At 38.4% G+C, this 27,145-nt stretch overlaps 2 protein-coding genes across 2 annotated transcripts; one reads left to right on the top strand and one right to left on the bottom strand.

Annotated features, from left to right (window-relative positions):
* Positions 1–2,475: 2,475 nt before the first annotated feature.
* LOC127691653 (toll-like receptor 11) lies at positions 2,476–26,290 on the top strand. The gene is made up of 3 exons (XM_052191629.1): positions 2,476–2,741; positions 21,177–21,289; positions 23,183–26,290. The coding sequence occupies exons 2-3, from the start codon at positions 21,280–21,282 to the stop codon at positions 25,966–25,968; spliced, it is 2,796 nt and encodes a 931-aa protein (XP_052047589.1). The 5' UTR covers positions 2,476–2,741; positions 21,177–21,279; the 3' UTR covers positions 25,969–26,290.
* LOC127690752 (olfactory receptor 4Q3) lies at positions 10,802–14,497 on the bottom strand. Its single transcript, XM_052190288.1, has 2 exons — positions 14,411–14,497; positions 10,802–11,893 (listed from the first exon to the last, which is right to left on the bottom strand). Exons 1-2 carry the CDS (start codon positions 14,495–14,497, stop codon positions 10,802–10,804), a joined length of 1,179 nt encoding a protein of 392 aa, XP_052046248.1.
* Positions 26,291–27,145: the final 855 nt, after the last annotated feature.

The raw sequence follows: 27,145 nt of genomic DNA, 5'->3' as shown, positions 1-27,145 counted from the left end.
GAATTAAGTAGAATAGGCAAAAATATAGAAACAGAAAGATTAGTGAACTGTCTTCTCTTTTAAAGTAATAAAATATTCTGGAATTAGACAATATTAGCTATAAAACTTTGTAAATCTGGGCTGGAGATACAGATCAGCTAGCACAGTATGTTCTTAGCATACCAAAAACATCTGAGTTTTCTCTGAGCACCACATAAGACCAGGTGTAGAAGTATATGCCTATAATACTACAACTCATTAGTTGAAAATTGGAGGATCAGGTATTCAACATTATCCTTGGCTACATAGTGAGTTTGAGTTTAACCAAAAATACAGGAGACCATCTCTTTAAAAGAAATGCCTGAAGTCATTTTACACATCTTGTCATAGGAATGCCTAAGGTATGCACATACGAGTATTGAATGAGCAACCAAATAAGCATTATTGAAAGAGTTCATTTATGGGACAAGATCTTAACAGGTTCCTCAAAGTGAAAAATTATTTTTCTGGAACATCTCAAATCATCAGCTATTCTCCATCCTCACTGGCACCATTAAGAATGGAGCTGAGAAGCATCTTAAAAAATGTTCAAAATCATTAGTCATTAGGGAAATGCAAATCAAAACAACCCTGAGATTTCACCTCATACCAGTCAGAATGGCCAAGATCAAAAACTCAGGAGAAAACAGGTGCTGGTGAGGATGTGGAGAAAGAGGAACACTCCTGCACTGCTGTTGTGGTTGCAAATTGGTGCAACCACTCTGGAAATCACTCTGGAATCTGGCAGTTCCTCAGAATCCTGAGCTTGTCACTTCCAGAGGACCCTGCTATACCACTCCTGGGCATATACCCAGAGGATTCCCCAGCATGTAATAAGGATACATGCTCCACTATGTTCATAGCAGCCCTATTTATAATAGCCAGAAGCTGGAAAGAACCCAGGTGTCCCTCAATGGAGGAATGGATAAAAAAAAAAATGTGGTATATATACACAATGGAGTACTACTCAGCCATTAGAAACAATGAACTCATGAAATTCTTAGACAAATGGATGGAGCTGGAGAACATCATACTAAGTGAGGTAACCCAGTCTCAAAAGATCAATCATGGTATGCACTTACTGATAAGCGGATATTAGCCTAGAAACTTGGATTACCCAAGTCATAATCCACATATCAAATGATGTCCAAGAAGAACGGAGGAGTGGCCCCTGGTTCTGGAAAGGCTCAATGCAGCAGTATAGGGCAATACCAGAACAGGGAAGTAGGAAGGGGGGATGGGGGAACAGGGGGAGGGAAGAAGGCTTATGGGACTTTCAGGGAGTGGGGAGCCAGGAAAGGGGAAATCATTTGAAATGTAAATAAAAAATATATTGAATAAAAAATAACTTTCCAGTTTTCACATCTTTTCATTGCTAAAAAAATATTTTATTTATTTATTTATTAAAAAAAAGAATGGAGTGGTGTAAGTCAGCACTTTCATTGACTGTGCAACTCAGAGTAAAGATGTCTGTCTGCTCTTAATCTTTCTGTGTTTTCCTTTATAAAATGTACATGATGGAATTACTGTTTCAGAAAAAACATCATAACTTTTTTGTATTAATAAACTTTTCATGTTTATAATCCTAATCTGTACACTAGGATCTTTCTATATTGAATTTATGATTTGATCTATTCAGTTACTATATAAAATTAAACGATGTAATTAGTAGACAATATTGAAACTGTCATATAACTTATGCCCATGATAATAAACTATCTTAACTTCCACAATCAGATGACGAAATTGAACAAAGTGGTCCAAGACCAAAAAATGGAAGTAAAAAGAATAGAGAAAAGACAAATGGGGGCCACTCTGGAGATGGAAAACCTTGGAAAGAAGTTTTGCAAGCATCAAAACAAAATACAAGAGGTAGAAGAGAGAATCTCAGGCATAAAAGATACCTCAGAAGATATTGACACAGTGGTCAAAGAAAATTCAAAACATAAAAAATTTCTAACTGAAAACATTCAGAAAGTCCAGGACACAATAAAAAGACCAAACCTACAAATAATAGGAATAGAAGAGAGCTAAGATTCCCAGCTGAAAGGACCAGAAAAGGTCTTCAACAAAATCATAGAAGAAAATTTCCCAAACCAACAGAACACCAAATAGATTGGACCAGAAAAGAAAATCCTCTAGTAACATAATAATCAAAACACTAAATGCACAGAACCACCAATGAGGCAGCACTCCTGAGCTGGTCTGAGGTCCCCAACACAATAGAGGACTTCCTGGTCTAGCCTCAGTGAGAGAAGATGCATCTTAATGTCAAAAGACTTGAGGCCCCAGGGAGTAGAGAGGCTGGCTGGGGGTGGGGATGTTGTTGGGGGAGGTGGGGACATCGTCTTGAAGACAGAGGAAGAATGGAATGAGGAACTGTGGGAGGGTGGACTGGGAGAGGGATGCCAATTGTACTGTAAAAAATAAAAGTAGGCTGGGAAGTATATGAATAGAGTAATGCTCAGATAGAGAAAGGATTGAAGGAACTGAAGGACCTTGCAGCCCCATAAGAGGAACAACAATATGAAACAACCAGTTCCCCCGAAGCTCCGAGTGACTAAACCACCAACCAAAGAGTACTCATGGAGAGACCCATTGCTCCAGAAGCATATGTAGCAGAGGATGGCCTGGTTGAACATCAGAAGGAGGAGAGGCTCTTGGTCCTAAGAATACTCGATGTCCCAGTATAAGGGAATGCCAGGACAAGGAAGCAGGAGTGGGTGAGTTGGTGAGCAGGGGGAGGGAAGATGGGTTACGGGGGGGGGGGGGGGTTTGGAGGGGAAACCAGGAATGGAGATAACATTCGAAATGTAAATAAAGAAAACTATCTAATAAAAAATATATAATTTCATTAAAAAATAGCTATAAAATAATGGCACACATCACAATATAAAGTATTATAAGAACTGAATACATCACACAAACACACACACATACACACACACACACACACACCACTAATATGCATTGCATGTTTTAAAGAAACACATAATCACCACTACTCAGTTACTGAAAAACATGCTAACTGGCAGGAGAGCGAGAGGAACCTGAGTAGGAAACATCTTGTCAAAATCTTAGAATGTATGGTCATTTCTGATACCCACCTGAAATATATTCCTATAGAGCCACAGGAGAGAAAAGTCCCTAGTCAGGCACAGCTTTCAGTAAGCGTTTAAAGAAATAGGAAAAAAAATGAGTAAACCACATTTCTGTTCTTCCTGAATGGTAACATCTCAGATTTATCTAGGCTTTTACTTGCCCTAAGATCTTTCTCTTCAAGCATCTTAAAAACCACTCAACTTCATTAGTCATTGGGGAAATGCAAATCAAAACAACCCTGAGATTTCACCTTACACCAGTCAGAATGGCTAAGATTAAAAATTCAGGAGACAGCAGGTGTTGGCAAGGATGTGGAGAAAGGACACTCCTCCACTGCTGGTGGGGTTGCAAATTGGTACAACCACTCTGGAAACCAGTCTGGTGGTTCCTCAGAAAACTGGGCACCTCACTTCCAGAAGATCCTGCTATACCACTCCTGGGCATATACCCACAGGATTCCCCAGCATGTAATAAGGATACATGCTCCACTATGTTCATAATAGCATGCCCTATTTATAATAGCCAGAAGTATCGCTTCTCGGCCTTTTGGCTAAGATCAAGTGTATAATAGCCAGAAGCTGGAAAGAACCCAGGTATCCCTCAACAGAAGAATGGATGCAAAAAATGTGGTATATCTACACAATGGAGTACTATTCAGCCATTAGAAACCACGATTTCATGAAATTCTTAGACAAATGGATGGAGCTGAAGAACATCATACTAAGTGAGGTAACCCAGTCTCAAAAGATCAATCATCGTATGCACTCGCTAATAAGTGGATATTAGCCTAGAAAATTGGAATACCCAAAACATAATCCACACATCAAATGATGTCCAAGAAGAATGGAGGAGTGGCCCCTGGTTTGGGGAACACTCAGTGTAGCAGTATAAGGCAAAACCAGAACAGGAAAGTGGGAAGGGGTGGATGGGAGAAAAGGGGGGAGGGAAGAGGGCTTATGGGATTTTCGGGGAGTGGGAGACCAGAAAAGGGGAAATCATTTGAAATGTAAATAAAAAAATATATCGAATAAAAAAAGAGAAAAAAGATCTTTCTCTTCAATGGGAGTTAAAATATTGGTATTTAAAGATGGAGCAGCTGGATGAGAACAACACAAAATAATATGCAGGTCAATGGGCTGGAGCAGAAGATGTTGAAATCAACTCAGATAGCTGTGTATGAGTAACGTTTTCAAGTGTGTCAAACTATGTGATGCAAACATAGAAAAATAAAACATTCCTAGGACCAAACCAGTCGTTTAAAGTTCTATCTTTACATTGCCTCAGTAAGGCTGAGGGAGGCCAGTTGCAGCATGAAGGGAAAGTGTAGGCAGAGCGAGACTTGGTCTTGGGAAACATTACAGTTGCTTTTATTATAATAATCGCTTTTAACTATCTTAAGTCTAAGTTACTTCACAATGGTAGCTGGCTGCCTATCTGAGTTCCTCTGAAGCCAGAAACTGCAGAGCCCCTGTCCATCTATCACTTCATTGCAAAACAGCAGAAAATTAAATAGCTTTGTTCATATCTCTGCACAAACTTCACAGCTCTGAACTCCCAGCCTGCTAGTGAAAGTCACAGGAAGAAAACACTCTGTATAGTGATTTTAATCTTTATTTCTGAGTACTTCTCCAAAAAAGTCTCTCTTTAGAAAAATTCTAAAATTCTTTCTCCAAAAAGTTCTCCAAAAATTTCTCTCAGCTTTCTTTTTCCTCAGCACCTATACATCTTTCAAAACACATGATCACATGGCAAAAAGTTTACCACGATTTTACACATAAATTGAATAAGAAGTTTACAACAAAGAGGTTTACATGTATATCCATTAATACTAGAAATTCATTATCTGTCACTAGCTCTACAGATTAACAAATAGTTAAAGACCATAAATAAGTTAACATTGAAATTTTGTATAGATAAACCAAGTTGATATTTTATTATCTGTCCTTGCACGTAAAATAGTTATTTCCCTTTTATGACTGTTGGTTAATTGTTTTATTAATTAATGGATATGTATTCTAAGTTGTAAATGTCTGCTTTATATCTCAGAAACAATAACTCATGATACTTGATGACTGGCAGAGTTCTCATTGCAGTTTTGACATCAGAAAGGATTTAATAGCAGTCCTCTTATAAAAGTTATTAATGATCACTAATATAATTTTAGGACTTCTTATAGAATTATCATTAAAAATTGAAAAATTATCAGTCTATATAGTATCACTACAAGACAGTATATCTTCATTGAGCTGCAGAAATCTGCCCAATAGAGTAGGCTAATACCTAGTGATTGTTATGTATATTTAATAATAACAGGAAAAGCTTATCAGCTGTAAGAAGGAATCCTGGGATGAAGTCTCCATGGAGCCATGCCTCACATAGCTCACCCACCATTTGTCATGCAAAAAACAGTGGGCCACCTCTAGGAAGACCACCTACTAGTCTTAGCCTATTCTAGATGGCTCCTAATACAACTTTACTTAAACTAGACTATAGTTTATGCAACTCTCATAGCTATAAAGTCACAAAGTGTCTTTGAGATCACTCTATTTATTTAATGACTGGTAAAACAAATGAAGCACAGAGAGGAAGTCGGCTTGTCAGAATCTCATTTTGCTTGTAAAACTACTACAAAATTTCAAGTAAAATAGTATTGCCACACACTTTAAACTATTTTACAAACTTGAAATTTATAAAAGGAGTCATTGACAAGTGAATGAATAATTTTAAAATTCTTTGTTCTTGATTGTAATTTTAACTGTTGAAAATTGTCTTTTCTTATTTTACCCACAGTGAAACTTCCATAATCACAGAACAGTTACTCTGGCTATCCTCTTTGGGGAGGCCCCATCATAGCAGTTTTAACCACCCTAAGAACTTGAAATAAAAAATTTTTATGGATAAAAGGGAAGTCTGTATTAAGAAATTTACACTAGATCAGTGGACTCTGCATAGGAAAGCTAAAGGTGGTTTCTGATCTATATGACAAGTGTCATCTCCAAAGTGTAGGAATGAGCATTCCTCCTTTCTCCTGTCCCCTCTTTCTCCCCTTCAGCTCTCTCCCTCTCTTACATTGCTTTCCTATCTTTCTCTCTCCCAAGCTCTCTCAAGTCAAGCCATGCCATTGTTCCTGGACTAGATCCATCGTCAGAACTCATTCTGTATCTGAGTGTACTCCTACAGCTGGAATGCCATCTGCATTTGCTCCTCTTAATTTAGGGCGAACTAGTTAGTAAGTAATGAAGTCATTTTCAAAATTACTCCAACTCTTTTCAAGGAATGGGAAAATATGATGCTTAAAATTGCTACTGAAAACTATAGAATCAGTCAGGAAATAATTTATATGCTTTTAAAATTAGGAAAATGTTTATACCCATTTACAAATTGGACGTAACATTGTGAAATCAGCCTCTTGGTTATTTTATATGATAATATTAACAAGATCTTCAAGGCAAAGTAACTTGACAGGTATAGAAAATTATACCTTTGACTCAATATAAAATTGTTTACCAAATCACAGTATAAACTTTCAAATCAAGTCTAAATACTGTATTTGAAAAACACCGCCACAACAGGAGAAAAACTGATAATTTGAACACAAATAGAGTTCACTTTGGTTAAAGTGATTTCCTAAGGCAAAAGGACTATCACATGATAATATGAAAGTCCTTTTTGTTGTTCATAGTTTATTATACTCTGCCTTTCTAGGTTATAAAGAAAGCATTTGTTTAAACTGGGAAACAATTTATTATGGACTAGGTTACTCTGCTAAACAGTCTTTTGAAGGTCAAAATCAAATACTGTTAAATAGTGTGACAATTTTTCAAAAATCAAACCAGTGGAGGAAGCCTTTCTACTAAGCAAAACTTAATATGTCTGAAAACAAGGCATAGTTCAGTAATTATGCCTGAGGTGTACATACAATACTTTCTCTACATTTTTGTAAATCCAGATTAATTTAACCTTTTATTTTATAAAATGATTATATTAAAGCCTTAAACAAATATGTTAGTTTTGCAATTTATTTTTGACTATGTGTATGTGTGTGTGTGTGTGTGTGTGTGTGTGTGTGTGTGCCTGTATGCAATACCCACAAAGACCAAAGAGAGCATTAGGTCCCTTGGCATTGAGTCCCAGGCAGTTATGAGCCTATGTGTGTGAGTTTTAGGAAACACTCTCTAGTCCACTACAAGAGCAGCAAGTTACTTTAGAAGTCTAGAGATAACAAAAGGACACAGACCTCACACACATATCTGTAAGACCCAGCACAAGAATTGAAATGGACAATTGATAGGTTTCAAAGCTATAAACAATGCTAAGAAAAATCCAAATATGCTCTCTTCTCATTCCTTCAGAATTACTGAAGGACTAGTTTCCATGGAAATTCCTTAGAATGTTTGAATTTCTGTCAGAAAACATGACAATACAGACAGAGCAGACCTTTGGTCCTCACCTTCTAAACTACCAATTCTCCTGAGTCCAAGCCTTACCTCAGTGACCTCTCACATGTTAATGTAGACTCTATAGCCCAGATGACAAGGCTCTGTCACACAGTTTAAATAGAATGTCCATCTACCAAATGCTAGCTTTATGACATCAGTACTGAGTTCAGTGGTGACACTGGATCAGAGAAAGAGTCATAGAGAAGTTCGGGCAACCTATAGAAGCAGGTCCACACTGCCTGGGCAGAGAATCCTACTGGGTGTAACCCACAGATGATAGCAATTATTTTCAGTCTGAAAAGCTGGAAATATTGACATATTAGTAAAAATAATTTTAAAGTCAGAAAAATTATTGGAGAACTGAAACTTAAAGCGGGAGTGCAAATGTACTTGTGCTGCAGAATATACTCTACAACTCAGCTACAAACTTTAAAAGGAAAAGGGGTGCCAGTAAAGGGCTTGTTTCAGTTTAGGTCACAAAACTGGTAGCTTCCTATTTCTGCAATATTCCTGTCTGAAACAGAGTTCCACTTAAATCTTTCCATGAACCACTCTATGATAGGTAGGGTTTTTAATAATTATGTTATTACCAGTACATTTAATGATTGTTATTGTAAACAAAGAACTTCTGAAAAAATATGTGCAGAATAGAGGGAGAAGAGGACAAGGCTTTTAGTAACAGGGGGCAGTACTCTCTTACCTCAACCGCCCTTCTTACAAAGTTTGTTTCTGTTATGTGAAATGTCTTTCCACAGCAGTGCATATATGCATAATGTATGTGTACATTCATATACATACAAACACTTTCTTAAGCATAAACCCCAAGGACAAAAGCAGAAAGCGTATTTTTCTGGCAGTACAAATCTCTACAATATAACCGAAAGTAACTAGTAGCTCATAAATTAAAAAATAAAATAAAACTAATAGCTAGTAACTGACACTTTTTAAGAGCTAGCAATCAATCAGGATCTTTCCTCTTGAGATATGTAAATACAAAAGCTTAAGCAATCATCAAAGACTCTTTATAAATATTGATTGGTTTAAGGTGAGAAAATATTAAAATGTTGCTAAAGTTTTATCATTATATTATATCATGAATAGAATAAATGCCCCCCATGAGCAGAAAAGGGCTAAAAGAACTTTGTGTCAGAGCTAGATAAACTGGGCCCACAAGATGGCTCAGTAGATGGGTAAAGATACCAACAGCACAAAACAAATGAGCTGAGTACCATCCTCACAACTGACTATGGAAAGGAAGAGCTAACTCCTGAAAGTTGACCTATAAGCTCTACATGCACAATGTGGCACATGTGAACTTCCGCTAACTGAGACTGTACACACACAAACATGCTGATAATAAATTAGTAAACATTTTTAAAAGCTGGATGAAATTTAGAGTGAAATTTCATAGGGAACATGTAGATTTGAGGTTTCTGAATAGATTCTGTAGAAATCAAGTAATTGTCTATATAATTTGACTAAATCTTTCTGAGGAGAAAAGTATTAATTTTATTGTCTAAAATTAGTATGTTTTTTGGCTGAATATGATGGCCCATTTTTATAAAAGTATCACTTATATTCTAAGAGACTAGAACTTTTCTCCTAGACCTCACAGCACAGTTCACAATTCACTTTGAGATCACTTAAGATAGCTTAGTTTGTCCATTGAAACTTTTGCTTTTAAGAAAACAGTGCAGCAACCACACTTACTTGCCTTACATTTCCCATGTAATCAACCTTAACAACCTAAAACTAATGCATAGCTTGAATTGTAAGTTATAAACTTTTGTGTGCCCCTGACTCAGAGCAGAGCAGCATGTGTATGCATGTGTGTGTGTGTGTGTGTGTGTGTGTGTGTGTGTTTCTGTGTTAGTTGAGCAGGAGTAGCTTTTTTGAAAACAACCAACAGATCAAAAGCAACCTTATACAACAAATATCTACAAAAATGTTTGAAATCCCATGTGGATATTTCTTGATAACAATATGTTTTGTATATTGCTTGTTATCTGAGTCAGCTACGGTCTGTTCAAGTCTATAATTTACTCACTTATAAAACTCTGTGAAAGATTTTTGTGAAGTATCCTTCATTTCTTCCTTATATAATGCTTTCTGTGTTGTTTCTAAAATACTGAGCAAAGCCCTTTGTTAGAGACACACAACCAATCAACACAGATTAGGAACACAACAGACGACAGAAAAGACAGAAACATCAAATTAAGGGACTCACTCTTTACAAGGTGAAATGCTGAACTCCCTTTCCCTAATAGGACAGGGATGTGTTTTGGTGCTTCTGAAGATATCTTTATTGCATTTAGATGATGCCATTGATTATGCTTTTTTTTAAAAAAACTAATATCAAGCAGGTAATTTAACAGCCCTGAGATCATTTCTAAGAAATGAAGTAAATAATACTGCCTGTTACTCAAAGTATATTTGCAACTCAGTGGTTATAATTTAAGTATCTCAAAGAGAGGGAAGGTGCTCTAAAACACATTTTGTTTTTCTTCAATCTCTTCTTTAGAATTAAATATTAGAATTAGCTAAACCTCATCAACTTGCACTCCATATAAAAGTAGATGTTGCTTCTAAGGAACACTCTCCCACAGAGAAAGGAAGGCTAGTACCTCCCATCATCCAAACATTCCTTCCTTCACACATGTAAACATTTATCAGATTAATATGTGATCTTAATCATTGGCAGTGCAGAGAACAATTCCCTTTGTGTATTGTGCAGAGGAATTGGAGGGTTTTCAGGCTTTGCTGGAGAGTTGACAAGAGGAACTGCACACTACTTCAAAAGAGACTGCAAAAACATCAGTAAATGTGTCCATACAGCAGGGACTGTTAGCAGGGAAGACACTAAATGACATCATATCTTTTGCCACTTTGAATAAAGTGAAGTACTAAAATTAATTAAATGAAAACATGCTGGAGACAAAAGCGTAGAGAATTAGTCTTTCCAGGTATTCTCTTCCCCTGTCATGCAATTAATGTTGGATGATAGGGCCAAAGAATTTGTCAGCCAGTAAATGCTCCTGAATAACAGCCTCATAATAACACCCAACAAAGCCAACTATGTCTCATATTATTATTGCATGTAATGTTTTATAATTTTGTGCTATCTTCTCTTTGATACCCAGTTTCTAAAGTGGCTTTTACATGTGCATGGATTAAAGTAAAAGCATCAAGAATGCATACTTTTTTAAAAAAAGAACTTTAACATCCTTCAACATTTTTTATCATCATCCTCTTACAAAGCAGTGGGCTGCCACTTGCTTCTTTCTCAGCCTTTCTATAGCTTGCTTCATGTCTGCGTTTCTGAGTGTATAGATGAGGGGGTTCAGCATAGGTGTGATCACTGTGTAAAACACAGAGACTACTTTATCCACAGAGAAGGTGCAGAAAGGTCTCAAGTAAATGAATACGCAGGGTACAAAGATCAGGCTGACCACCGTCAAGTGAGAGGCACAGGTGGACAGTGCCTTGCTCTGGCCCCGGTGGAGGTGACTTCTCAGAGTGATCAAGATGAGAGCATAGGAGAAGAGCAGGACCAAGAAGCAGACAAGAGACAATATGCCACTGTTAGAGACCATCAGCACCTCAACCAAGTAAGTGTCCATGCAGGCCAGCTTGACGACCTGGGGGACATCACAGTAGAAGTTGTCCAGTTCATTGGGGCCACAAAAGGGCAGTTGGATGACAATGATAACCTGCGTGATAGAGTGGATGAAACCTCCACACCAGCAGCCAAACACCAACCGAAGGCGCAGGTGGTTATTCATGACTGTCAGGTAGTGCAAAGGGTTACATATGGCGATGTACCTATCATAGGCCATGACAGTCAACAGGAACATCTCACTGGCTCCCAGAAAGTGAAGAAAGAATACCTGAGCGAGACAGCCTGAAAAAGGTATTGTCTTCTCCTTCTGTAGGAAATCTCCTAGCATTTTGGGCACAGCAACACAGCTCAGGCAGAGGTCAATGAAAGACAGATGGCTTAGAAAATAGTACATGGGTGACTGGAGTAGGTGAGTGTCAGCCTGGACCACCATCACTATCAAAAGGTTTCCCAGGACAATAACCACATAAATCAACAAAAATGTTAGGAAGAGAAACAACTGGAGCTCCCAGGAAGATGACAGGCCCAGAAGCACAAATCGTGACACCTCAGAGATGTTTTTATTTTTCTCCAAGCCAAGAATATCAAGCAACCTAGTGGAAGAAAAATTAAATTGGACTAAGTGCGTTAACTTAGACAAAACGAAAAACTTATGAGAACGTGCTTCTTGCTTGTCTGTATGTAGTGTGTGTAGCAAAAGTTCAATAACATTAAACTGAAAAGCAAATGCTTCATTAATAATGAACTACTATGTTCTACAAAAAAGTAGTTACCCCCACCCCGACACACACACACACACACACACACACACACTTTCACTAGAGTAGAAGCTCTGTGCCCAGAAGAGGCAATATTGTGTCTAAAACCAGCTCTGGAAAAATAACAAGTGAGAAAATGCTTTTCTTTTTTGTGATTTATAGGTTTTTATATGCTTTTTAAAATAAGTATTAAACTTGTTGATTTTGTGTAAGTGTGTAGGTATGTGTGTGCTGTGCTATACATGTAGAGGTCAAAGAGTGACTTTTAAAAGTCTGTTCTCTCCTGACCTATGAATCATGATGATGAAAGTCAGGCATGGCAGCTGAGCAATCACATACAGCTGAGCTGGCCCAACATTTGTGTTTCCTTATTCTTACCCATTCATTAGTGCAGCTAATTCTTCTGAGAAATTCAGGCAATTTGGTTAATAAAATCACTTAGACTAAATGTAACACGTATATAGAGAGAGCATGCAGAAAGGTCCAGAATTTCTAAAACTAAGACCTTACATAAAAAGCAATGTTTACTCCAAAATAGTATGACAGTAATAAGCATATGAGAGAAATATTGTGGACTGAGGAAGCTCTGGCTATACCTCTTCCAGTGTGGCTGCCCTTTCTTCTTAAGCAAGGTATAAAAGTCCATCTAGCTCTACAGCTTAACAAGTCATGGAAGCAATTGCCTCACCTTCCAGAATAAACTAGAAAACAAAACAAAGGGGAAATAGAACATAGAAAAGTATTTGCTTTCGTGTGTACAGACATGAGCTATGCTACAGTGAGTTGCCTCACTCTTCCTCTGATGCATCAAGAGAGAGAACATCCTTAAGAAAATGGCCTCTCTGTGGTTTTCTCTTGTTCTTATTCTTATGTTGTGTGTGTGTTTTTTGGAGGGGGTTCTAAAATGTTTACTTAATAGGGATCAAGTTTTTATTATAATTATAAATATAATCTCTAACATTATATTGTATAGACAATCTAAATAAAGAGCATGCACACACACACACACACACACACATATATATATATATATATACATATATATATATATATATATATATATATTAAATACACACACACACACACAAACACTCACAATCAGATTGATGGGTTGGTGAGATGGTTGCTGTAGGCCCAACCACCTGAGTTCAATCTCAGAATCCAACCTACATAGTGGAAGGAAAGAACTAACTCCTTCAAATTGTTCTGACCTCTACACATGTGTTGTGTCATATTTATTCATTTCCCCTCATTTACACACATTCACACACAAAATAAATTAAAAGAATGCAATTTAAAATTTTATACTGAAGAATTTCCTGTGAGGTTTGATCCTTATAGGAAGGGTGTAATGTATAACAATATATTATATTTGAAAAGTATCGCCCTACAGAGAGATGACCTTGTATTAAAGGAGGTAAGATTAAAATTAAACCACGGTGGTAGACTAAATAAGTTTGTAAGTGCAAATCAAAACTTATAATCAAAAACCATATGATTATAAGTTATTTTAAGCCTTAGTTAATGATATACTTCTTTGAAGTAATATTAAGGAATTTCAATGCTGTTCATATTTAGATACTTCCTAAGGTTTATGATAATAACATTTTGACTAAGAATGCTATCAATTTTTATACTTAAAAATAAAATAACATCTTTTGTAAGTATTTTATTATTTGAACTATTATCAGTTACTTGAGTTGTTATTAAAGTAAAGACTAAGTTTTGGATTCCACAGATTTTTTTTTCTTGATTGTTCAAGACATTCATGAACTTCATATAATATAAAACCTAATGCTGACAATGTCCAATTTACTTTCAATATTTAATAAAAATCAGCATGTATTCTAAAAATTTCTGCTACTGTCTATGTTTCTGATAATTTCTAATCACAGAAAGGAAATAAGCAACTGAATATTTAAGGATACAAACTGTATTATTCCCCTTTGATATGAAAGAATGGCTACTAATAAGATCTTCTTCCATTGCAATATATTATATCTCCCCAATAATGAAAAGGAACAGAGCCATTATAAAAAACAGAATGATCCTGAAATTCTCCTTTATTGTGAAGGTATAAAACCCTTTAGTGGGTTTGGACCTAAAAGAAATGAAATTATGATATGAAGAGGTTTCTGTTCTCCCAGGTTCAGTGCAGCATCCTTAATAAGAGTCAGAGAGTAAAAGCAATTCAACATTCTATCAATTGATAAATGGATAAGGAAGACATATAGGCTAAGGGATAGTGTTTAAAATAAGATGAAATTCTGTCATTCATAACAATATACACAGGCTGGAGAAAATTACAGAAGTGCAATAAACCAAGCAAGGAAAGACAAATAAATATTCCTGATTTTACTCACATGTGGAATCAAGAAGATTTATCTCATACAAGATGAAACAAAAGGTGATTGTCAGAGGTCAGGGGAGATGTGTGAGTGGAATGAGGAAATGTTGGTTTAATTGCTGACTACCTGGTTATAATCAGATAAAAGTAAGTTCTGGTGGTCAGCAACAAAATGCTTCATTAGCCTCATAAGGCTAGAAGGAACATTGGCCATTTTCATCCTGAAAAAATTAATTGTTGCAGAAAATAGTGTTAATCTGGTCTGCATTACACAGCGCCCACAGATATCAAAACATCATGCTGCCCCATTAATATTCATGCTTTGCATTCTCTGTGTGCAAGTTAAAAGTAACTGCTATTTCAAACATTTTCCTAATTTTTACAGGACCAAGCAGGTAAATAAAAATAAAGATTTCAGCTTCATTGTTCCACTCCAGCCTATCAGTCATTTCATGCTGCATTCCCTAGGAATAATGAGAATTTTCACAAGTTAGCAAACATGTCCAGTTCACAAAATATATCATAGAATAAAAACTTTTAAGAGTAAATGTGTGTTTGGGAAAGAATCCCACTGCATAGAGGAAAGAGAACAACAACAACAAAGCTCTTCAAATGGCCCAGGCGCTTACTAAGGGCTGGGCAGCTGGTCTCTGACCTACCTTCCTAAACAGAGATCTAAGGGCTGGAGAGATGGCTCCGTGGTTAAGAGCACTGGCCTTTCTTCTAGAGGACCAATGTTTAATTCCCAGAACCCACATGCTGCTGTAACTCCAGCTCCATGGAATCCAACACCCTCTTCTAGACCCTACAAATAGTTTTGTCAGATTAAAATGATAAACACCAGAGAATGGAGACTAAAACTCAAAAAGCATTGAAAACAGAAATGAGGCTAGAGAAGTGGATGTAGTTTGATAAACATGTATGTGAACTTACATCATTGCTTATGGGCAACAATGTGCTTGCAATGTGATGACAATAATGTAGTATCTGGCTGTTCATCACACCTATGTTCCTCAATTCCGGGCTGAGAAAAAAAATCTTCAGATGACCATCCCAGTTGCCAAAACTGTGTCTTAACCACTTCTTTATAAGCCAATCTCTAATTAAGCAATGGCTGCGTAGATTAGAAACATCCTTTGTCCCTAGGGCTCTGACTCTGTATGGGATTCTTATGGTCATTACACTACTGCTAAGCCTAATGAGCCCTGAGCTTCCCTGGGCTGCTGATATTTGAGTTAACTGCATATCAGTTCTTGCTAGAAAGCTGACCTGAGACCTGTATACTCCCAAACTCTCAGGTCTGGGGCATAGACCAGCCAAATTTTAAAACTCACTTTGGATTAATTAATTTAGAACATCATCTATCAACCAATTTCTATGTCTCAGTCTCTGCCTGAATGAAGAGCCTGTGTGGTTTTAACTCAACAATGCTCCTGAAGTGATAGAAGCCAATGTATCAACACAGTTACCTGGAAACTATAGAAGAAACATAGTCTTCATAATGCTACAGAGCTTGGTGCATATTGACATGTCTCATAACACCTCAGACAGCTCATCTCAGATCATATATTTATGTATTTCTATAGAAAATACAGCTGCAATTCTTAGTGATTGAAAATTTTTATAAATTGATTTCCTCCGGGTATAACATTTTTTAGTCACTATGGACTATTTACTCACACACCCCCTTTTTACATTATTAGTTAAAATAAAACTACAGAGCATCCCTTTCCCATTTCTCCTCCCAGCAAGCTCAGTTTGTGGTCTTCAGTGCTTTTGTGTGAGGACCTTTTCCCTGGTGCACAGTCAAAATCATAGAGCTTACACAAAAGAAAAGTGGCACTTGCTATCACAGAAGCTATCAGTTTTCAGCAGCTCCTCAACTAGACATGACACTTTTGACCATTTCTCTCTAACCCAGGATTTTTGTCTGGCTTGAGCTTGTAATTTTGTGGGTCTGGGATCACTCACTCAGAGGTTCACCATGAGCTTGAATACATTTTAATTTAATAGTAAGAAGCTTTATAATACTGGCTCTAGATACTCATGGCACCAAGACTGTAACTGATAGAGCTCTCAAGATGCAACATCTAGTCATACTTGTCTAAAGCACATAAAGACAAAAACCACAAGATTACATGTAGGCAAGCGTCTAATTTGAACATATTGTCTTGCAGTTGTTCTAATCATTGAGCAGAGTAAGCAAGTTTGATTACAGAAACAGAAAGACCTGCTAGTCTTTTGAGCTAAAAATGTAGGATCTTGATAGAAAACAGTTGTTTTACAAGATCTATCTATTTAAGAACAGTCTTCAAAGTTTTGGGGGGAAGAGGAAGTGGAATGCTAAGGTACAGCCTGTACAAGATAGGCGCTGACATGTTAGAGGCATCTTTTGCAAAGTTGATCTTTCAAGCACAGTAAGTCTAAATATAATGTTATCTATCATAGTACAGGCCTTGTTGCAAACAGAGTTGCCATGTGCAGCTGCCCTGTTGTGTCCAGAAAACACTGTTTCTCTGTAGTCATCCATCTCTTCTAGTTCTAACTACCTCTCTTCCTGCTCCACTGTGATTACCCTTAAGCCTTGGAAGAGGGGATGTAATAGAGATGTGCCCTCTGTGACTGAGCACTCAGAAATCTAGTTCTCTGTACGTTGACAGGGTGTGTATCTCTGTTAATTGCCATCTACTGCAAGATAAGGCCTCTCTGATAAATGTTTTTAAATGCACTCACTTATGGGTATGGTGTCCTTATTGTGTATGATTGTGGTGGGCTTTAAGGCTTCAAAAGTCCATGCCAGGCCTAGGATCTCTCTCTTCCTACTACCTTTGGATCTAGATTTAGAACTCCTAGCTACTATGATGCCTTCATGCCGCCATGCCCATTCCATGAAGACAATAGGCTATGCTCTGAAATGGTAAACAAGACTCAATTAAATGTTTTCTTTGGAAGAATTGCCATAGTCATAGTGTCTCTTCAGAGTAATAGAATACTGACTGAGAAGTTGACACTAGGGAGTAGGGTATTTCTGTGAGAGGCCTGGCCATACTGTTTGTTGGTAGAATGCAGATTTGGAACTTCAGATTAAGAAATCAGTTAAAAATTTTAGTAAGGCTTAATTAGCCATACTATTAGGGACATGGAAAACACTTGTGCTCAGAGAAATGGAGATTATGATGGTCCAGTTCAAGAGGTTTCAAAGGAAAATAATATTAATAAGTAGCCCAGAGACTGTTTCATGATATTTTGAATATGGTTGCTCTCTGGCCTTATCCAAAACAAAATTAAAACAATTTTAATTAATGGCATTGCTGAAGGATATTCAAGACAGCCTGTGTCTTCAAGAAGGCAGAGATTTCAAGACATTGACTATTATATGTGGTTATTAGTGGCTTTGCTTATGCAGGTAGTAATGAAAGGGGGCAAGCCAAGCAAGGAAAAATACAAAATGTAACATCTGAGGAAAATGAGTGTACTAGGGAATATAAAAAAGCTACGTTTAGTGTTTAAGTAGATAAAATATTTAAAGAAAACCCTGATGCTAAATAGAATGAAGGGAGTGGGAACCTCAGGCCAAGACCCCACCCACCAAAGCTTTAAACTTGTGAAAAGGAATTAAAGAAAAGCTTAAGCAGTAAAGGAAATCACTGAAAACAACTGATGAAAAATGTAGCCCCAGTAAGCAGAAGAACTAAGCAGATTCAGCCACATAGTTCTGGCTTTAGCAAGAAGGATAAAAGAGAAAGAATATAGAATCTTTTCCCAAAGTGGAAATTTCCGGTTTCATTGGAGACTCAGTTGTGTCAGGTGATGTTTTTCTGGAAGCTTTCTTAAGAGAAGCTGTTTTGCATTCACAAACACATGAGAAAATGTTTTTCTGAGAGCAGACATGCAGTATTTTTCTGGAAATTGTTTGGTGAAAGGGCGTGTGATGTTTTGCTAGAGCAGATGCTGGAGAAGACACATCATTTTTGGGAAAAGTATAAGTATAACCCAAGAGACAGTGGATGATGCTCTGGCATTGGTTTGCCTTGCTGGTCTTCATTGGTCTTCACTCGTGCAGTTTTTCATAGACGATGCTCTTGCATTGGTTCATCTTGCTTTCTTCTATAATCTTACTTGTTGTGACTTCATAGAGAGAAACACACCACAAAACTATGGTGGTCTGGCTGCTTTTTGCTTCAGAAGACTCCTGCCAATAGGTCAAAGCCTCAGAGTGTCTTGTAGATAGAGTCATTGCTTGATGATTCACATTTGGCATTTTGCTAGTGGACTAGACTGCTGACAATGAAGATTGGTATTGCCCCAAAGAACTACTCCTGAACATGTCCATGTCCCTCCTGTTCTCTCAGCCATCTTCCTCCTCTACCTTTGGTCAGTGGGATACATGGTACGTTGCAGTGTTTAAGAATTCTTAATTTTTTATCTTTTATTTATTTGTTTATTTATTTATACTCCGGATTTTATTCCTCCCCATCCATCCTCTGAAAGTTCCTCATCCCATATCTCCTCCCCACACCCCTGTCTCCACAAGGATATCTCCACCCACCACCACCATCCAACCAGACCTCTAACTTCCTGGGACCTTCCAGTCTCTTGAGGATTAGGTGTACCTTCTCTGACTGAACCCAGACCGGGCAGTCTTCTGCTGTATATGTGTTGAGGGCCCATATCTACTCATGTATGCTGCCTGTTTGGTGGTCCAATGTTTGAGAGATCTTGGGAGTCCAGGTTAATTAAGACTGCTGGGCCTCCTATAGGGTCACCCTCTTCCTCAAGCAAGCCAGTAAGAAACATTCTTCCATGGCCTCTGCATCAGTCATTGCTTCCATACCAGCTTGAGTTCCAGTCCTGACCTCCTTTGGTGATGAACAGCAATTTGGAAGTGTAAGCTGAATAAACCATTTCCTTCCCAACTTGCTTCTTGGTTATGATGTTTATGCAGGAATAGAAACCCTAACTAAGACAGTGGATATAAAATTTTTGAAAGACAACTATTAAAAAGAAAGATCAAGGTAGTCATAACAATAGTATTACTGAAGAACCTGTGGAATTCTATTTAAAAACATTTAAACACTATAGAACCAAATGTTTTAGTCAAAATTCATTAATATGTATAAAAATAACTTTAATTTATTCTTCAATTAGTAACACAATAGGAGCTTCATGCAGGCTACTTAAAACCAGACTGGTTGGCACAGGAAATAAAAGTACTACTTAAATATCTCCAAGATGACATTCATCTCATTGCTCCTATATAAGCAAATGAAATCTAGCATTCAACAGATTTGGATCAGGAAGCTAGACTCAGAAAGGTAAATGCTATTGTCTGTCATGTGTGGAGGAAACTTTTTAAAATTTTTGTATATGTGATGATATTCTGGAGAGAGTGATGGGCATATGTTATGAAACTAGAAACGGAAGTCATAAATGGATGGAGATCTAGCATGGATAAAGATGGAAAGAGAAAAAAGAGATTAATCAAATGCATGTGGCGTGAAAACAGAAGCATGGCTGTAGAGAAGATGAAGGCAACCTAAAGGGAGAGAGGAAGGAGTGGGAGGGGAATCACCTGAAGGAAAACAAAGTATTATGAAATTACCAGTGACACATTATTTTTATGACAATTTTTAAAAGACTACTAATTCAAACAGAAGATTTCAGACAAATGAAGCCAGATATGAATTTGAATGGCATCCCTATAATTTGTGTTCTATGGAAAGTATTTTGCCATTTATGTAGAAACCTACCGTCCTCTTCTCCCACTTCTCTGCACTCCAATATTGGTGGAAAGACTGAGCTCCCTATTGCAAATTTATAAGCTACTCTATAGCCTTACTGTCTAAAGAAAGAAAGGACTGTGGTACCTGATATCAAGACTGGACATCACAGGACACAGGAGAATTGATTCAGTGGGCAAACACATTTGCCACACAAGTCTGAGAACCAAAGTTCAAATGCACAGAACTCAAATAAAAGGAAAGATACAGAACAAACATCTGTAATCTGTTGGGGAATTAGGACAGAGACAGGAATCCCTGGAAGTTCTTGGACCAACTACCATGACACACACAATACAAAAACAACAGAGACTCTGTTTAAAACAAGGTAAAAGGCCCATGATACCAACAAGATATCAACATTCATTTTTCCCTTTGATCCTCACACAGATGCCTATACACATGCACACATGTGAGCACATATGCATGCACATACACAGGAGCAGTGGCAAAACAAGAACATAGTCTCAGGCTTATAAGACAAACTCTGAGACACAGCATCCATGGAAAGTATCATTTGAGCTGACCCCGATTGCCACAAGGATTGTACAAGCCTCCTCTAACAAACAAATTACCTTTAGCGGCCAAATAAAGACCTACCCCTTCAGAAAACTCTTCATTGCCTTCTGTTAATAAAATGTCTAAAACCACACCAGATTCAGAGCTGCATGCTTGCTAGAGCTAACATCCTTTGTGCAATGGAGTCTGTGCTTTCACTATCGTCTTTACTCCTACAACTACATGCCTAGTTCTATTCATTGTTTGATGGGGGAAGGACCTGAGCATCACATCACAGGACGCCTGAGACTTCTCTAGTAACTTTAGTCTGAAGACAAAAGAAGGGTAGAAATGGCAGAAAGTGTAAGTCCCTCTTAATTTAAGAGACAGAATGGTCCAGCAAAATGCAGACTGCTTTTTCAGATGTCAGGAGGATGTGATACAAAGTATGTGAGAACAGAAACCCACAGAGTACACCAGGAATGAGGAAGTCATAAAACTGAAAGAAAAGGAAACAGTCTAAGAAGCCATGCTCCACCTTTCTTAAAATTAACTAAGCATGCTCTCTCTTCCCTGAAACTTCCCACCTATCACCAATAACATATTTCTGTTCAGCAGAGCAGGAGCCATTGTGGAGAGAAGAGAAAAGTTTTCTTCTTTGACTATGGGAGATGAAAAAGAACTCTTCTTGAGAACATGAATCTGTGTCCACCATCCCATGGTCAAAGGTAAGAAATGCTGTCCATATAACAGAGGATTTTCTAAACAAGGCAGATGCTCATTAGTGACACCAGCAGGGAAGAAGGCAAACTACTGAGCATCTACCTCTTTTGAGACAGAGCCAAAGATCAGGGTCAGTAGTAACCAGGAAGAATCTGGGGACAGTTGGGCTAAGGGTTGCCACAGTTTAGATGACCAAAAGAGACATAGTAGTTCTTAGACAATCTATGTTTGTCTGTTGGGGTTATAATATCAAACCTGATATCTTAAGACAGAAGTTGCTATCTAACCCATGCTTCTAGTGCCTGGGTTTAAACACCAAGGTCATTGGGTCTCTCCTTGATTTTTGACCTATTCTAGACCCTGAATTCATCCTAGATAAACTAAAAAGAAAACGAAGGCTTAAATTACCATGGTACACTATTTGACACTTCAAGGCTCAAATGAAGGAAATAAAAGAAAGAAAGGAAGGTAGGAAGGAAGGAAGGAAGAAAAGAAGGGAAGGAAAGGAAAGGAAAGGAAAGAAGGGAAGGGAAGGGAAGGAAAGGAAAAAGGAAAGGGAAGGAAAGGAAAGGAAAAAGGAAAGGAAAAAGGAAAGGAAAAAGGAAAGGAAAAAGGAAAGGAAAAAGGAAAGGAAAAGGAAAGGAAAAGGAAAGGAAAAAGGAAAGGAAAAAGGAAAGGAAAGGAAAGGAAAAAGAAAAAAGAAACCACTCTTTGCTGTAGAAAGACGGGATAAGATCAACAAAGAGCATCTACAATGAAGCCATGCCATTTAGAAGATGGAGTCTTCTCTGGCTCTTCTGACCTTCAGTAAAATCTGAGGCTCAGGAGGGGGAGAGAGACAAAGAGACAGAGACAGAGACAAAGGCAGAGTGGCAGAAAGAGACCCTTGGAATCGATATCCTTACATGCCTCCAGACTCAGTGTGTTATCACACAGGAGAAAGTGACCAAAGCAAAATAGATTAGTCTATGGCATTCCATGCTAAATTGTCTGTACAAGAGCATGAGCTACTGAATAGGACAGTCCCCATCACTTGTGACAAATTGGTGCCTGTAATCCCTAGAACAACAGACAATTCTCCTGTCTCTTCCAAACTTTTCAGGAACTTTCATAACCACTAATTTAACTATGATCACTCAGAGGCCTCCCTCCATGAAAGAAGAGAGATAAATAATGAGAACATAGCCCATCACCATCCATCACTACCATCACCACCACCCTACAACCCTAGTGCTAGATTCTAGGCTCCAAAATATCAAGACATAATTTCCTTTGGTTTTTATTAGCCTACTTCCTTATTTCCTTTAAATATTTTACCTGAACTATTTTTAAATATTGTCTCCCTAAACTCAACCCTAAAATCTACCTGAAATATTTCCTTATTTCTGAATGTTTAAGTAAGACCACTAATCCTGCCAATTTCTGCTTCTTTGACTAAGATATAATTTAGATTCATGGCCTCATTAGTAAAGAACAACAGCCCACCATTATCACACGGCTAAGAATTTTCTTCAGATATAAAGGTGTCAGTAGCATGGTTCCCTTTCCCAGTGTACTCTCTAATGAACAAGTCCGTTTTCTGCCTTGTTTTGCATGATGGCCTCCTGCAATAAACTCAGTAGCCTGAGCCAGATACCCCCAGCAGGGAGACTGGAGCATCACAGGCTTCTCTGGGCCTCCTATGTTTCTGTTTCCTCTGGTTTACTACCTGCATGGAGTCACACATACATGGCCACAACTTACTCTCTGCTTGGCAAATGTGTCATTAATATCTTGATTAAGAAGATATTTTCCAATATGCTCCTAAATCCCAAGGTTGTTAAGCATATTAGAAGGCCCAGGCTAGGATTGCTCTTCACTATAAGTTGTTACCACATTCTTTTCCTCTCTTTTTCTAGAATCAGTGCCAAGGATGGAAAGACATCAGTTCTGTTCTGTTCTCCTCATTCTGATACTATTGACTTTGGTGAGCCTTAACTTGACTGGCTGGGCATGGACCATCCCTGATTGCATCATAGCAGACAGCTTGCTATTTCCTAACCTTTCCCACTACATCCCATTCTGTACCTTGGCCCCAGGACTGCACCTTTTGGCATCTTGTTCCAATGTTAGAAACATAAATCAGACTCTAGAAAGAGTGCCCAGAAATACAGAGGTACTCTGCCTCCAGGGCATGGTTCCTACTCTTCCAGCTAATGCTTTTGGTAGATTCCACTCCCTACAGCTTCTAAGGCTGCAACTGGGTACAACCAACATCACATCTAGGACTTTTCAAGGACTGGACCAGCTACAATACCTTTTTCTTGAGCATCATGCTCCCTGTTGCCTAAGTCTGTCCCTCCCTCCAAATTGTTTAGAGTCTCTCAGATCCCTTAGTAGTCTTTCCTTTCATGGATACTGCCTGACTTATAGCCAAAGCATCTACTTGCCAACTAGTCTCAGGCATTTAACCATGAGGAACAGCTGTCTGACAAACTTGCAGGAACTTCAAAGGCTCTTCCCAGATCTTCTGCTGAGTGCCTCTTCTACACCCAATACCAAACCAAGAGCACTCTTTCTAGAGATGCTGGATTTATCTTACAACCTTCAGCTGAAGCAGGCAGGTGTCAGAGATTTGTCTGTCCTCACACTCCATTCTCTAATATTGGATGGCACCCCACTAAGAGCACTTGATCTCATAATGTCAGGACTGCTCCACTTGCAGTTCCTCTCCCTTGTGGGTACAGGTATAACAAAACTGCCTGCAAGTGTGACTGGCTACTCTGAGCTTCGTGCACTTGATCTTGGGAAGAACAAAATCCAAAACATCTTGGAAAATGGAGATCTCCCGGTTTATAAAGCCCTGGAATTCCTTAGCCTTCATGATAACCATCTGCAATCATTTCCCATCAGGTTTCTACGTACTCTACCCCAACTTCAAAAGCTCAACCTATCTATGAATAAGCTTGGCCCAATCTTGGAGCTTCCAGAAGGACCGTTCATCACAAACTTAAAAGTGTTAGACTTGTCCCACAATCAACTCTGTGATGTACCCCATGGGGCTTTCTCCTTTCTGTCACAGCTCCAGGAGCTCTGGCTGAGTGGCAATAACATCTCTAGTTTATCCAATGAAAGTCTGCATGGACTGAGGTGGCTGAGGACACTAGACTTGAGTTGGAATCAAATTAAAGTACTCAAACCAGGCTGGCTCTATAGTCTTCCCGCTCTGACTACCTTGAACCTTCTGGGTACCTACTTAGAGCATATCTCAGGTGCACAACTTCAGGGTCCCAAGTTGCTGAGACATCTAAAACTGGGTTCTTTTCCAATGCTGGACATATATCCTCCCTGGCTCCCAATGCTCCTCAGCTTAGAAATACAAGCAGAAACATGTATTCAGTTTATGGTTCCCAGTGGCGAGCCATTCTTATTCTTGGAGAACCTTACCTTAGAAACTTCCGTTCTATTACTGAAACCAGACACCACCACAATTCATTTTCCCTCCCTGCGTCACCTCACCTTGCGTGGCTACAGCTTCACCTTCTCAACCAGTCAACTTCAGAGATTCTTCCCGCAACAACTTCCTCTCCTGGAACATTTCTTTATCTGGTGTGACAACAGCAATGCAGTAGACCTTCATCTGTTTGGGATGCCCAGGTTGCGTGTGCTAGAGCTGGGGTACCTTAATTTTTTCTATGAGTCAAGTACTACTAAGCTAGAGATGCTACTGAAGGAAGTGCCTCAGTTGCAAGTACTGGCATTGAGCCACCTGAATCTCAGGAACCTCTCTGTGTCCAGCTTTAAGGGCTTGCTGGACCTCAAACTACTGCTGTTCAACTCCGAAAGTGCCCTGGAGATGAACAGCAACCTCCAGGAATTCATTCCTCAGATGCCTCAGTATGTTTATTTCTCAGATGTCACCTTTACCTGCCAGTGTGAAACTTCCTGGCTGGAGTCTTGGGCTACACGGGCCCCAAACACTTTTGTTTATGGGCTGGAAAAATCCATCTGTATGGCTAATGCCTCTGACTATTCCAAAAGTCTACTGTTCTCCTTCCTTGCTACCAATTGCCCACATAGCACTGAGTTTTGGGGCTTTCTCACCAGTGTCACTCTGCTGCTTCTGCTGATTATCCTTCCTCTGATTAGCTGTCATAAATGGTCCTGGCTTCATCACCTCTGGACACTCTTTCATACTTGCTGGTGGAAATTATGTGGACATAGACTCAGAGGCCAATTCAACTATGATGTCTTTATATCCTATTGTGAGGAGGACCAAGCTTGGGTGCTGGACGAACTGGTTCCAGTTTTGGAGAAAGCCCCTCCTGAAGGTGAGGGCTTGAGGTTGTGCCTGCCTGACAGGGACTTTGGGATTGGAAATGACAGGATGGAATCCATGATTACCAGCATGGGCAAAAGCAGAGCCACCCTCTGTGTGCTCACAGGCCAAGCCTTAGCAAGTTCCTGGTGCAATCTAGAGTTAAGGCTGGCCACTTACTACTTGGTAGCGAGGCCTGGGACCACTCGCCTCCTGCTGCTGTTTCTGGAGCCCCTTGATAGGCAGAGGCTCCACAGTTACCATCGCCTGTCCCGATGGCTCCAGAAAGAGGACTATTTTGATTTGTCCCAAGGAAAAGTGGAGTGGAACACTTTTTGTGAGCAACTAAAAAGACAGCTCAGAAAAGCTGGACAAGAAAGAGATTAAGGGCTGTCCAGGATGTTGCTGTGCAGAAGATTCTTTTCAGCAGCAGAGGGAATGCTCTCTCATCACTAAAGCATGGGTTCACCAAAGGGACAAAATGATATATTTTAAATGCTAAATTAAATCCCACTGGGAGGGAAGGCTTTTTAAACACTGGAAAATATTCATTCAGGAGGGGAAATGTTCACTCAGAAAACAACTGTTATGTGCTAGTGCGTTCCAGCACGAGATACTGCTCACCACACAACACATTTAAACGGAGTGGTTTGAGCAATCCTGTGTACATTTTTTCAAAGTTTTACAAAATAAATCCATCCTATGTCTATTATGTGCAAAATATTCACTTGTTTGGTAAAGTGTTGTGCAATTCTAGAATATGTGGAGAATCAATGAGTCATTTGAGTTGAAATGGTACTTTCAGTTCATCCTGTGTCCAATAGTCAGTTCCTGTAACTCAAATTTCTCACACTGAGAGCATTATATGAGTCAAATCTGTTGTTTCAACGTGTAGTATTCAAGGGGAACTGAAATGTGCACAGGTTAAATCTGCACAGGACTCAGAACCCTGGCTCAGATCACATATTATTTGTCTTGAATCTCACTTCTCTTCTTCTGCCATCAATTTTTATTATCCTTTAGCTTCAAACAAGTGGCAAAGGTGGGGTACTCTCACTTTCTTCTCACAGATTCAAAGAAATTTTGCTAAAATTATGAATTCTAAATAGAAGTACAATGACAATAATAGAATGTCATTCACAAATTAAGTTGCAGGTTTCAGGCATGAATGTGACCAGGTAGTATTACATAAATAAAGTTGTCTTGTCTCAGGGCTATCTAGTACTATGGAAAACATTAACATATTATTAGCAGAATATTAAATAACACTATTGACAAATGGCATATACATCCAGATTTGAAAACAGACAATATATATAATATATATATTATATTATATATATAATGATGGATATAAATGAATTATGAAGAAAAGGAAGACTAGAAATGCAAAATATCAAGGGGCCTAGAATAGCTCTGCAATCTATGAATATTCCTTTATACTTTTCTGCTAGGTTTTAATAAGTGTGTATCATTTTTATGATAACAATGAATTATCTTTCAAAAATAATAAAACACTTTGGTCCAAAAAGATAGCTTGGCAAGTAAAGGTGCTTGCCAACAA

This window comes from Apodemus sylvaticus, chromosome 8, assembly GCF_947179515.1.
Source record: "Apodemus sylvaticus chromosome 8, mApoSyl1.1, whole genome shotgun sequence".
In the NCBI taxonomy this organism is placed as follows: domain Eukaryota; kingdom Metazoa; phylum Chordata; class Mammalia; order Rodentia; family Muridae; genus Apodemus; species Apodemus sylvaticus.
Note: the sequence above shows the minus strand (reverse complement) of the source record. Positions and strands in the feature narration are given on the sequence as shown.

What these genes read in the sequence shown, in the direction of transcription:
- LOC127690752 (XM_052190288.1), bottom strand. Translation starts at nt 14,497, where the DNA reads ATGGCCAATGTTCCTTCTAGCCTTATGAGGCTAATGAAGCATTTTGTT. An exon ending in TTTTATCTGATTATAACCAG is followed by an intron (nt 11,894 to 14,410) that starts GTAGTCAGCAAT and finishes TTTGCTTTTCAG; the next exon opens with TTTAATGTTATTGAACTTTT.